We start from the raw sequence: 13,360 nt of genomic DNA on the forward strand, positions 1-13,360 counted from the left end.
CATATCTACCTGTCCCCCTAGCTTACTATCATCTGCAAATTTGCTGAGGGTGCAATCCTTTCCCTCACCCAGATCATTAATAAAGATGTTGAACAATACCAGTCCTAGAATCAGTCATTGGGGCACTCCACTTGAAACAACTAGACATAGAGGCATTGATCACTACCCATTGGGCCCCATCATCTAGACACCTTTTATCCACCATTTATCCAATCCATATTTTCTTAACTTGCAGGCAAGAATATTGTGAGAGGCTATATCTAAAGCTTTGCTAAAGTCAAGGTATGTCATGTCCACCACCTTCCCCATACCCACAGACCCAGTTACCTCATCATAGAAGCTAATCAGATAAGTCAGGCGCAACTTGCCCTTGGTGAATCCATGTTGACTACTGCTGATCACTTTCCCTCTTCCAAGTGCTTCACAATGGACTCTTTCATGAACCTCTCCATGATTTTTTCCTGGGGTCAGACTGACCAATCTATGTTTCCTTGGATTGCCCTCCTTTCCTTTTAAAAGAAGGGTATATTTGCCTTTTTCCAATCCAATCATCCAGGACCTCTCAAAGATACTAGCCAAAGGCTCTGTAATGACATTTGCCAATTCCTTCTGTACCCTTGGTTGCATTAAATCTGGACCCATGGATCTGTGTATGTTTAGGTTTTCTAAATAGCTATTAACTTTTTCTTTCCCCACAGAGGGCTGCCCACCTTCCCATTCTACAGTGCCTAGTGCTGTAGTCTGGGAGCTGACCTTGTCCATGAAGACAGAGGCAAAGAAATAGAGTACTTCTGCTTCTCCCACATTATCTGCCATAGGATTACCTCCCTCATCCAATAAGGGCCCCACACATTCCCTAATTATCCTCTTATTGTTTACATGCTTGTAGAAACCTTCCTTGTTACCCTTCACATGCCTTGCTAGCTGCAGTTCCACTTGTGCTTTCACCTTTCCGATTACACCCCTGCATTTTCAAGCAATATATTTATACTCCTCCTCAGTTATCTGTCCTAGTTTCCACTTATCTGCATCCTTTTTGAGTTGAAGCTTACCAAGGATTTCCCTGGTAAGCCAAGCTGGTTGCCTACCATGTTTGCTTTTCTTACTGGGCATCAGGATGTTGTGTTCCTGTACCTTCAATAAGGCTTCTTTAGATTACTGCCAGTTCTCCTGGACTCCCTTCCTCTTCATATTAGCTTCCCGGGGATCCTGCCCATCAGCTGTCTGAGGGAGTCAAAGTCTGCTCTTCTGAAATTCAGGGTCTGTATTTTACTGATCACCTTTCTTTTGTCAGGATCCTAAGTCTACCTTCTCATGATCACTGCAGCCCAGGTTTACGCCCACTTCTTCTGCTACTTCCTCCCTGTTTGTGAATAGCAGGCCAAGCTGTGCATGGCCCCTGGTCAGTTGCTTCACCACTTGTACCAGGAAGTTATTCCCAATATTTTTCAAAAACTTCCTGAATTGTCTGTGCACTTGTGATGTCTGTGCACAGTGGTCTCCCAGCAGATTTCAGGGTGATTAAAGTCCCCCATTAGAACCAGGGTCTGTGATCTCGAAACTTCTCTTAGCTGTCTTAAGAAAGCCTCATCCACCTGATTTGGTCATCTATAGCAGACACCAACCATAACACCACCTCTGTTGCTTCCTCATCTAAGCTGATACCAAATTCTCTCAATGGGCTTTTCTCCCTCTATATACTAGAGTTCTGAGCAATTATATTGTTCTCTTACACACAGCACAACTACTTTTCTTCCCGGCCTGTCCTTCCAGAACAGTTTATGCCCTTCCCCGACCCCTTCTGTGTTCCCTCAACAGCACCAAAGACTTCTTTTCCTGTTTTCACATATCTCAGATGGAAACAAAATTTGCTGTTTAAACTTTACATTGATTATCTCATGCATTCTTGGATCTGTTCTATGCCACCAGCTCACTACCTCTAAAATCTTCAAAGACCACAAGCTGATTGCATCACACAAACATGCATAATTCTACATCCAATTTACTTACATGACTTGCTGGTACCCATTAGAAGGCAAAAACATCTCCGTATATGTGGAAATATTTATGCAGAATGCTATAGACAATGAATGATACATTGATGACTTAAAGCTTCACTGAAGTTTGGATGGGTCCTGTAACTTTATCAGCCCTATTTCTAGCCATATTCCTTTTCTGGACATGGAAAAGAAACGGATCCTGAAAACTTTGTTTTCCTAGACTCTAAGAAACCTGTTACCTCTCTTCCTGTTTTCCAATATAATCATACTATTATTATACAATTTTTACCAGGATGGATATTTTTACTGGGGGGTTGCTACTATTTTCAGTCTGATTCTGAGATTCTGATTGCTATGTACCATCTGAGAATATACAGTATGTATTACAGTACATATAGTATATAGTACACTAAATCGTTGCTTTACGCGTCTTCAAGTTGCATGAAACTTGCTTTAACATGAGTTTCACACACCTTGAAGATGCATGGCTGTCAGCCTGCCTAGCTTCCTGCAACTGCCAGCAGCTAGGCAGGTTGAGCCCCTTCCCCCTGCCTTCCCAGAGCGGCACTAGGCACCGCTCTGGGCAGGTTGGGGGGAAGGCTTTTAGCTCACATAGCTGACTGCCACAGCCAGCAGCCAGGTGGGCTAAAACCCCGTTCCCAGAGTGGTGCCATTGTAAAGTTGACAGTTAACTAAAACCCCCTTGTCCCCTCCCCAGCCCCAGATCAACCCCAACCCATGCACAGGGCTCCCAGCCCCCAGAGCACTACAGCCTCACATGGGGCTCAGGCTCCAGTCCCCAGCGCAGCACACAGGGCTCACCCTGCCCACCACCCCCACAGACCTTGCACCAACCTCCACAGACCCAGCTCCAACCCCTGCATGCCCTGGCTCAGCTCCACCCTCCCACCCCCCATGCAGCCCTAACCCACCACAGGCTTAACCCCTCAGCCCCAACCCACTGCCCGAGCCCCCTGCCCCCCAACTTACCTGAAATTCAGGATACTTGAGGGTTGCATTCCACCCCAAGGGACTACTGTATAGTATATAGAACTGTATAGCATGTATTAATTGTATTATTCTATTGCAGAGATATAATTATCTCCTTCCCCCATACCCTCCAATGACCAGTTATGGTAGTTTCATTCATTTTGATATTTTATCATACCAAACAAGGGAAAATAGCCATGGCTAATTTAGATTGACTACTCCTTCCATTTCCCGTATTTCTCTTGATGGTAATAGTGATTTCTCATTTTAGGAATTGCTTGTCCTAGATGCATTTAGAATGAGAAATTCTAGAAAATGCAGTGATTTATACTCAGATTTTCTACTACTGTGCTTTTGATGTAGTCATGCATTCTGTAAAATGCTAGCATTCCTATTTAGAAGATGGAAGGAAGTACATCTAAAACATAAGAACAGCCTTACTGGGTCATCTAGCCCAGTTTCCTGTCTTCTGACACTAACCAATGTCAGATTCCCCAAGAAGAAGTCAACAGAACAGGTAATCATCAAGTGATCCCTCTCCTGTCAGCCATTTTCAGCTCTGACAAACAGCGGCTAAAGACACTATTCCTACCCATCCTGGCTGATAAGTCAGTGATGAACCTAACCTCCATGAATGTATTTAGTTCTTATTTCTGTTAAGTGCCTGGTCTTTGCAGTGTCCTCTGGCAAGAAATACCCAAACCTGCTGTGCGAAGAAAAGCTTACTTTTGTTAGTTTTAAACCTGCTACCCATTACTTTCATTTGATGATCTCTAGTTTTTATGGTAAGAAATAAATAACTTTTCCTTTTTCAGTTTTCCATACTTGTCATGATTTTATATATCGCTATCATACACCCCCTTAGTCTCTTTTCTAAGCTGAAAAGTCCCCATCTTTTTAGCACTTCTTCATATGTGCCCCATTCCAAACTGCTAATCATTTTTGTTGCCCTTTTCTGAACCTTTCCCAATGCCATCAAAACAAAAGAGCAGTCCCGTAGCACTTTAAAGACTAACAAAATTTATGAGGTGATGAGCTTTCGTGGGACAGACGCACAAAAGCTCATCACCTAAAAAATTATTTTGTTAGTCTTTAAGTGCTACTGGACTGCTTTTTTTGTTTTGATAGTATATAGACTAGGACAGCTGTTACATTGGCATTGGAAAAGTATCTCCTTTGAGATGTGACCACATCTGTACCCAGTATTCAAGATGTAGGGCATACCATGGATTTGTATAGAGGCAATGAGTATTTTGTCATCCTCTATCCCTTTTTAACAATTCCTAATGTTGTTTGCATTTTTGACTGCTGCTGCACTTTGAGTGGATGTTTTCAGAGGACTATCCACAATGATCCCAAGACCTCTGACTGGTTATAGCTAAATTAGGCCCCATCATTTTGTCTCTATAGTTGTAAAGTAATGCATATTGGACAAAATAATTCCATTTATCAACATTAAACTTCATTTGCCATTTTGCTTCCCAATCACTTAGGCTAGTTATGTCTACATTAGAGTGATCTGTTCACAGAAGTTGCTGTTGGAAGAAATTTTCTGACAAAACTTCTGTCCACAGATTGTGGCCAGACAGCAAAGAGGATGGAAAAAGTGATCTGCTCTGTTGACAGAGAGAGGCCAAACTGCCTGGTTGCATGTTTGACAGAATGGCCAACTGGAAGCACAACAGACTCAGTGACCCTGAAGCCCTGTCTGATGACAGAGCATCTCCCCCCAATCCCCACACATCCACAGGGCTCTTTCGTCAACAGAGTCTGTCTAGAAAGGCGTTCTGCCTCATGGGGGAGAGGCAGAAGGCTGTCGACAAAAGCACCAAATTGTTGACAGGATGCATTTTTAGTGTGGTGACAAAATGTTCTAGTGTAGATATAGCCTACATGTGGTGAGGTAGTAACAGAGAGAAAACTGTGCTAGTCTATATACTATCAAAACAAAAAAGCAGTCCAGTAGCACTTTAAAGACTAACAAAATAATTTATTAGGTGATGAGCTTTCATGGAACAGACCCACTTCAGATCATAGCCATACCAGAACAGACTTTATTTAAGGCACAGAGAACCAAAAATAGTAATCAAGGTTGACAAATCAGAAAATTATCATCAAGGTGAGCAAATCAGAGAGTAGAGGGGTAGAAGGGGGCAGGGTTAAGAATTAGATTAAGCTAAGTATGCAAAAGAGCCCCTGTAATGACCTATGTGGTGAGGTCTTTTTGAAGCTCTTTGCCATGTTTGTTAACTATCTTGAGCAATTTAGTTATCAGCTGCAGATTTTGCCATCTCATTGTTTACCTCTACAGATAATTTATAGATAGGTAAAATAGAACTGGTCCCAGTATGGACCCGTGGGAGAAACTACCAGTTATCACTCTCCATTCTAACAACTTATTGTTTACTCCTACCCTTTGTTTCTTTGAACGACGTATTACTCCATAACAGGACATTCCCTGTTACTCCATGACCACTTATAAGAGCCTTGGTGAGGGACTTCGTCAAAAGCTTTCTGAAAATCAAAGTACACAACATCCACAGGATCCCCTTTGTCCACAGGCTTATTAAAGAACTCAAGTAGAGTAGGAAACCATGATGACTTTTCACCAACAAATTATGTTCATCTATGTGTCTGACAATTAATAGCTGCCAGGGCAAGCAGTGAGGTACCTCTCCCCACCAGCCGAAGCCCAGAGCTGTCCTGGCTACAGAAACTCCCTTCCCCGGGGCCAGTGGGGAGGAGGTGCTCCTCTCCCCATCAGCCAGGACAGCTTCAGGCACTGGGGAGAGGCATCTCTCCTTGCTAGAGCCCTAAAGCCCTCTGAGGCGCTTAATAGCCCCTATGAAGGGCTTAATGAGAAGCTAAACAGTTTAGCAGTATAGACTTAGGTGTCTATAACCATTGAATTCACCATACCCACAAACTGATGAAAAAATATTTCCAACAAGAACTGCTATAACTTGCATATGCAGATCAGGTCCCAGGTGATGTGATCATGATTAATCACATTTGGTTCACTGGTTGAATCATTATCTTTCCTGAGTTGGGTTGGCTACTGCTATGGAATTGGAGCTGAACAATGACCCATCCCTCCTGCCCGCCCCACCACAAATGTACAGAACAAAGTAAGATGCTAATTAAGAAATTGGAGATTAACATTTACTTTGTACAGGTTTTACATGTGATAGTCATTAAAAATTAAAAGTTTTCAGGTTTTGAATCTTAAGCATGTCCTTAAATATGCTGATCCTCTCTCTTATTTCCAACAATATAAAAAGAGCTTCAAACCAACATCCAGACACATTATAAACATATCTGCCAATCCCAAGTACTAGAGCCTTCACCCATTGCCTATTACTGGCTTTAATTCTGTTTTTGTCCTTCGCACTGACTCCCAAGCGCCGCTGTTACTGGATAGTGAAAACTCTCAATCTCTCCATACCGAAATTCCGGGACGTGCTTTTGGACCCCCAACGATAAGGCCGTGTTAGCTCCTGGCCACCGGCCTCACTCCACGTGCTTATGAAAAGTACTAGCACGTGCTGTCTGCTCGCCCGCCCAGCTCCGCCACCAATGCGCGTCGGGAGAGCAGCGCTGGGCTCCCACCGCAGCGGGAGCGGAGCTGCAAATCCCACCCCTCCCCCCAGTCGTGCAGTCCCACAGAAGTGCCGCGGCTGGCGGCGCTGCCCAAGAGTGTGCGGCCTTGGGGGTCGCAGGCGGAAGCCCCCAGGGTAGAAACCGAAAGACGCACTAGCTCGCGGCTCACTGCATGCGCGCTGGGCAGGGCCGGGAGCGCGGGGACTAGCCGGGCTCCGCGGCCCTTCGGCGCTAGGACGCTTACGTTCGCCCTCCGCAGGGGCGTTAGAGTGCGTCCGCTGCGCATGCGCGGCTTTGACGGTTGGGACTGTGCGCGCGCGCACTCGTCCCTCTGGGGTCGCGGGCCGGAGGAGTAAGGGCTCGAGGTGACGTGGCTGCGCGCGAAGACGGGCCCACACGCGACGGAAGCTGCTCGGGAGGTGGGAAGGTGACGGCGGCGACCCCGCCCCTCAGGCAGCTCCTCCTTCTCTCCTGCCGCGATGGGCGCCGACCCCCAGCAGGCAGGGGGAGGGGCCGGTGCCTCGACGCTGCGGTAAGAGGGCGGAGTGGAGGGGACCTGACGCGGCGCGGCTGCAGGTGCCTCTGGTCCTGCCTGGCTGCGGGAAGCGCTCGAGTCTTGGCCGCGGGCGCTGCGCCCACGGGCCTGCTCGGGGACGGGCCGCGATCTGCCAGTGGACGGGCTGAGGGGGCCGGGCGGGGATCCTCTTCCACGTGACGCGTTTAAAATTTCCCGCGGGATCTTGCCTTCCTGCGAGGCCGAACGGCGCCGGCTGACTGGGCGGCCCACGTACGGGCCGGCTTGTAATCTCAGTGTTGCTCCGGGAGGGCTGGTTGCCGCTTGCCGCGCCCGCTTTGTCCCGGACCCAGCCTCAGGAGACTGGGTTTTAAAAGCAAATGTCTAGTCACTTGTTAATGGTGTGGATTTCAGCATGGTGTATTTCAGACTTTCCTGTTGGTAAATCAGCCAGATTAACTCGCTCTTGCATAAAGCGAAAGACTCACGTTTTATGTTTTAATTTCAAGGTAGTTATTGCAATCTGGAGATAATTTGCTGGATGTCCCATGAGATATTTTAAAATCTGACTCAAGTTTTTGAATATGTGTATTTTACATTGCACTACTTATAACAATTCTGAATTTGCATGAGGCAACAAAAAGCCATAAAACCAACTCTCATGTTGTACTCTAACCTATGAAAATGTTGCAGCTAAAATACAGTAAATCCTTGAGTTACACAGGGATTGCATTCCTGCGTCCCTCACATAACTGAAATTTTCATGCAAGCTGGGGGGCAGGGAGATGGAAACAAGGTTGCAGTTTGGTTCCTGACTCTCCTGGTCTTGCAGGAGCCAGGAAACTAACCAGTCCACCAGGGCTGGTCAGTTTCCTGGCTCCCAGCCTGGTTCCTGGCTCCCTGCTGCTTGCTGGACCCAGGAAACTGACCAGCCATGTGCTGGTCAGTTTCCCAGGTCCAGCAAGTGGTGGGGAAATGGGAACCAAGCAGCAACCTGGCTCCCAACTCCCCTCCCCTTGCAAAGCTGGGAAATGAACAAGGCAATAGCCTTGGTCCCTTTCATGGCTCCTGCCAGTGGAAGGGAGGCAATAACTAAGGCTGGTCAATTTCCTAGCTGCTTCTCCTTGCCATCCCCCACACACTCCCTGGGGGAGGAAAAGGAAAAGGGATTCTTACCTTGTGTAGCTGCCCTTAGTTGTGGGCAGCTAAGCAGGCTGACAGCTGCGGAGCAGATTTAAGTTGCACTTAACTCATGTTAAAGCAGGTTACATGCAGCTTGAAGCTGCATATTTTGAGGGTTTACTGTACTTCTGTGAATGTTTGTTCAGTTCATTCTGTATGTATTCTTATTGAAGTAACCGTGCTGCAAGTCTGGCCAAGTAGGGAAATGGGTAGCTGCTTCAACAAGCATAAGACTAGAATCTAAAATAGTAGTGTAGTTTCATGAAAGGTGTTTGTGAAAGAGTGTGTTGGGTATTTTTAAAGTTTAGAAGTGATCAGATTGTTGACTAAACTGGTTAACCATAGAAGGTAGTGTGCTGTGTGAGAAATGTGAATATTTTCTGTGTGTTTAAGTTCCTTCAGATTTTGCTTGTTCGTGATATCTATCATTCTTATGAACTTTGGTATATGTAGAATTTTCAGTAGCTTAGTTCAGCATGCTGCTGGGAATGCTCACAGCAATCAAGTGCTCAGTTAATGTGAGGGACAGCAGGATCTACTTATATAGAAAATATGGCAAAAGACCACCTTGGCTTAACCAGGAGATCTTGCATGATCTCAAAATAAAAAAGGAATCATATGAAAAATGGAAACAAGGACAAATTACAAAGGATGAATATAGGCAAACAACACAAGAATGCAGGAGCAAGATTAGAAAGGCTAAGGCACAAAATGAGCTCAAAGTAGCTACAGGTATAAAGGGAAACAAGAAGCCTTTTTATAAATATATTAGAAACACGAGGAAGACCGGGGACAGGGTAGGGCCGTTGCTCAGTGAGGAGGGAGAAACAGTAACAGGGAACTGGAAATGGCAGAGATGCTTAATGACTTCTTTGTTTTGGTCTTCACTGAGAAGTCTGATGAAGCCCAACATAGTGAATGCTAGTGGGAAAGAGGTAGGGTTAGAAGTTGAAATAAAAAAAGAACAAGTTAAAAATCACTTAGAAAAATTAGTTGTCTGCAAGTCACCAGGGCCTGATGAAATGCATCCTAGAATACTCAAGTAGCTGATAGAGGAGATATCTGAGCCTTTATCTATCATCTTTGGAAAATCATGGGAGATGGGAGAGATTCCAGGAGACTGGAAAAGGGCAAATATAGTTCCCACCTATAAAAAGGGGAATAAGAATAACCCAGGAAACTACAGGCCAGTCAGCTTAACTTCAGTGCCAGGAAAGATAATGGAGCAGGTAATTAAAGAAATCATCTGCAAGCACTTGGAAGGTGGTATGGTGATAGGGAACAGCCAGCATGGATTTGTAAAGAACAAATCATGTCAAACTAATCTGTTAACTTTCTTTGATAGGATAACGAGCCTTGTGAATAGGGGAGAAGTGGTAGATATGGTATACCTAGACTTTAGTAAAGTATTTCATATGGTCTCACATGATGTTCTTATAAAAAAAAAACCTCAGCAAATACAATTTAAATGAGGCTATTATAAGGTGGGTGCATAACTGGATGGATAACCGTACTCAGAGAGTAGTTCTTAATGGTTCTCAATCCTGCTGGAAAAGTATAACTAGTGGGGTTCCACAGGGGTCTGTTTTAGGACCGGTTCTGTTCAATATCTTCATCAACAATTTGATATTGGCATAGAAAGTATGCTTATTATGTTTGCAACTGGGAGGGGTTGCAACTGGTTTGGAGGATAGGGTCATAATTCAAAATGATCTGGATAAATTGGAGAAATGGTCTGAGGTAAACAGGATGAAGTTTAATAAGGACAAATGCAAAGTGCTCCACTTGGGAAGGAACAATCAGTTTCACACATACAGAATGGGGAGAGACTGTCTACGAATGACTACAGCAGAAAGGGATCTAGCAGTTACAGTGGACCACAAGCTAAATATGAGTCAACAGTGTGATGCTGTTGCAAAAAAAGCAAACATGATTCTGGGATGCATTAACAGGTGTGTTGTGAACAAGACATGAGAAGTCATTCTCCCACTCTACTCTGCATTGGTTAGGCCTCAGCTGGAGTATTGTGTCCAGTTCTGGGCACCGCAGTTCAAGAAAGATGTGGAGAAATTAGAGAGGGTCCAGAAAAGAGCTACAAGAATGATTAAAGGTCTAGCGAATGTGACCTATGAAGAAAGGCTGAAAGAATTGGGCTTGTTTAGTTTGGAAAAGAGAAGATTGAGGGGTGACAGGATAGCGGTTTTCAGGTATCTAAAAGGGTGTCATAAGGAGGATGGAGAAGACTTGTTCTTTTTGGCCTCTGAGGATAGAACAAGAAGCAATGGACTTAAACTGCAGCAAGGGAGGTTTAGGTTGGACATTAGGAAAAAGTTCCCAACTGTCAGGGTGGTCAAACAGTGGAATAAATTGTCAAGGGAAGTTATGGAATCTCCATCGCTGGAGATATTTAAGGACAGGTTAGATAGATGTCTATCAGGGATGGTTTAGACAGTACTTGGTCCTGCCATTGGGATAGGGGGCTGGACTCGATGGCCTCTCGAGGTCCCGTCCAGTCCTAGTATTCTATGATACTACTGTTGAAGAACAAGACTTCTCTGTGTTTAGGCGGCTAACATTCAGCTTTATTGAATTCATTAAGGCAACAGATGAGCCAAACTGGACACTAGTAAAACCAGGTCCAGCAAGGCTGCTTGATGCAGCTAACTCTAGTGTTTTATACCCTTACACAAACAAGCCCAGTGTCAGAGGCAATTAGTTAGAGAATCGTAAATCACTTTCCAAAGAGAAACTGTTATCAGCAAGGAAAAACAGGTACAAGGGAGCTGGTTCGCCAACTCCAAACAATTCATTAACACATTCCAGAGAGCACATCCTCCCAGCCATTCCCCAAACAAGTCAAGGAAAGGACAGGCGTTTTGTGTGCGTGCAGAAGTAAGGGATGTGAAATGGCTTCTATACAAGATGGCTTCCACACTACTATGTAGCTCCCCTTGAGTGGGGCTGCAAATTATGGTGAACTCATTTGTGCCTTTCCAAGAGGAAAAAAGAGTCTACATACATATTAGCAAAAGCCCATATATCTGACCTAAGAACAGGTTTGACTCTAGATCTATGGAGAAATCCATAAGTATGAAAGCAAACATCAAGAAAATACACATGGATACAGTCATTAAATATACTTTTGTATTCTTCTTTAAGTGATCTAGCAGATGCCTGAAAGTCAACTTGAGCACAAGCAGTGAGATGTTTTGCCATTTGGGGGCTGTAAGGAGGTAAGACTGATTATTAAATTAATCCACCCTTTAACTTTGCATTTAAAAACTGGAGGGTTTTTTTTTTTTTCAGTTTTTCTCTGAATCAGTTACGGTAAACCACCAACTTACACAATTTTGACTTACACATTTTTTGCAATAATTCGAGTCGAAGTCATGAGTGATGGGGAACCAGGAACCCAAGTGAAAGCCCAGCTCCTGGGAGTGGTGGGGAGCTGAGACCCAGGCGGCAATCTGGGTCCTGGCTCCGCTCCACTTGCAAGAGCCAGGAAGGTGATCTGCACTGGAGCAGTGAGCCATGTGCAGCCAGGACCGGGTACCTGAAGGTGGCAGGGCCCCTCCCACACCCAGTCCCAACTTGAGTGAAATTTTACTTTTGTGTGTTGCCCATCAATGCATCCTACATGTAAGTCAGAGGTCTACTGTATTTGTTACCCATGTACCATTTGACAGTATTATCACAATAGCAGTAATATGCTTTCAGTCATACAATGGAGAATAAGTAGTCAGATGTAGGTTAAATGGAACATATATTTAAATATGGCTTTATTGTGTGGGGGGAAAAAGGTGATATGACCAAAAACTAAAAATAAATATCCAAAATACAACTGAATTATTGCACTATTAAATTTCAGCATTATGGATAAAGTGAACAGTAAGGTTAATGTAAATTTACTTTTAACAAAGATCTTCAATGTGAAATCTACAGGAAATATTGAAGTTTAATGGATTTTTTGTACTAATTTTCAAGAGGGTATTTTATAAATAATTCTGTTTTGCAATCTTATTGCAAAACATCTTGTGGAACAGATTTTTTAATAATGTCTTTCATAATAGTGAGACTGCCCTTCCCTGCTGGTAGTTATTTTGCTTTTGAACTTGAATTCCTATCTCTTTATCTCCCTTGATCAGAATGTGATTTTTGGGGAAGTTGATCACTCCTTAAGTAAGAAGCCCTGGACAGCCATCTTTTGCGTTTTTTCCTCTAATTCACTTAATTTCTTAATTTGGCTCTATAGTTATGGGATGCCTCAAAAGTCTGTCGTTCATCTTTTCTGTACGTTCATCATTCTCTTACATGGTTATTTATGGTCTGTGAGTGTTCCTCCTTTCAGTGGGTTCAAAATAGGTGGGGGAGCGGCGGGGTCCATGCATTAGGATTCTGAGCCTACCACCTACTGTAGTAATGTTACATAGCAAACCAAATAAATGAAACTGTTGATCTATCTATTGCTAGTTGTCGTTTTTTCTCATTAAGAGCTTGGACAAACATGATTTGTATATCTCAATACATGCATTCAGTTAAAAAAAGGTTATGAGAAAAAACTTACATATTTGGCAGACCTAACTTTTAAATATGAGAACAGATAAGAGGCTATTTGGAGCCTAAAACCCTTGCCAAGCAACTATGAAGGGGTAGTTTACTAGCATTCTTGAATGAGTGTTGTTCATGGATCTTTTGTTTTTCAAGTTCTATCTTTTCTATGAGCTTTATTTGTTGGTGTCTGATTAAATGTAAAGTACTTAGGAGTGTCTGGAAGGAAAAATCTTTCTCTTATTGCCTCAGAGCCATTTGGTTATTGCAAATAAGGTACATACGGGGGTGAGGGGCTAACTTTTGCTACTGTCCTTTATTGAATAAATGTGGTGAAGCTGACCGGTCTTGGTAATTTCACTCTGCTTGTTGACAAAACTAGGAGTAACAGAAGAGGTAGTAGCATTTTCTGTCAGCCAGTACAAGACAGTGTTCAGAGTTAACCAGTGTGGGGATTCTAGAAGGTGCATGAGCTAAGTGCCCCCACTCTGCCCATGGCCCTCCCATCATGCCTCTGCTCTGCCCC

At 44.0% G+C, this 13,360-nt stretch overlaps 1 protein-coding gene across 1 annotated transcript in view; it reads left to right on the forward strand.

Annotated features, from left to right (window-relative positions):
- The first annotated feature begins 6,924 nt into the window (after nucleotides 1–6,924).
- The window catches only part of TCAIM (T cell activation inhibitor, mitochondrial), a 43,296-nt gene continuing 36,860 nt past the window's right edge, over nucleotides 6,925–13,360 (forward strand). Inside the window, exons 1-2 of the mRNA XM_074988331.1 lie at nucleotides 6,925–7,122; nucleotides 11,446–11,519. Of these exons, the coding sequence (XP_074844432.1) occupies nucleotides 11,491–11,519 (29 nt within the window). The 5' untranslated portion in view covers nucleotides 6,925–7,122; nucleotides 11,446–11,490. The remainder of the gene's footprint in view (nucleotides 7,123–11,445; nucleotides 11,520–13,360) is intronic.

Source organism: Carettochelys insculpta, chromosome 2 (genome assembly GCF_033958435.1).
Source record: "Carettochelys insculpta isolate YL-2023 chromosome 2, ASM3395843v1, whole genome shotgun sequence".
Taxonomy (NCBI): domain Eukaryota; kingdom Metazoa; phylum Chordata; order Testudines; family Carettochelyidae; genus Carettochelys; species Carettochelys insculpta.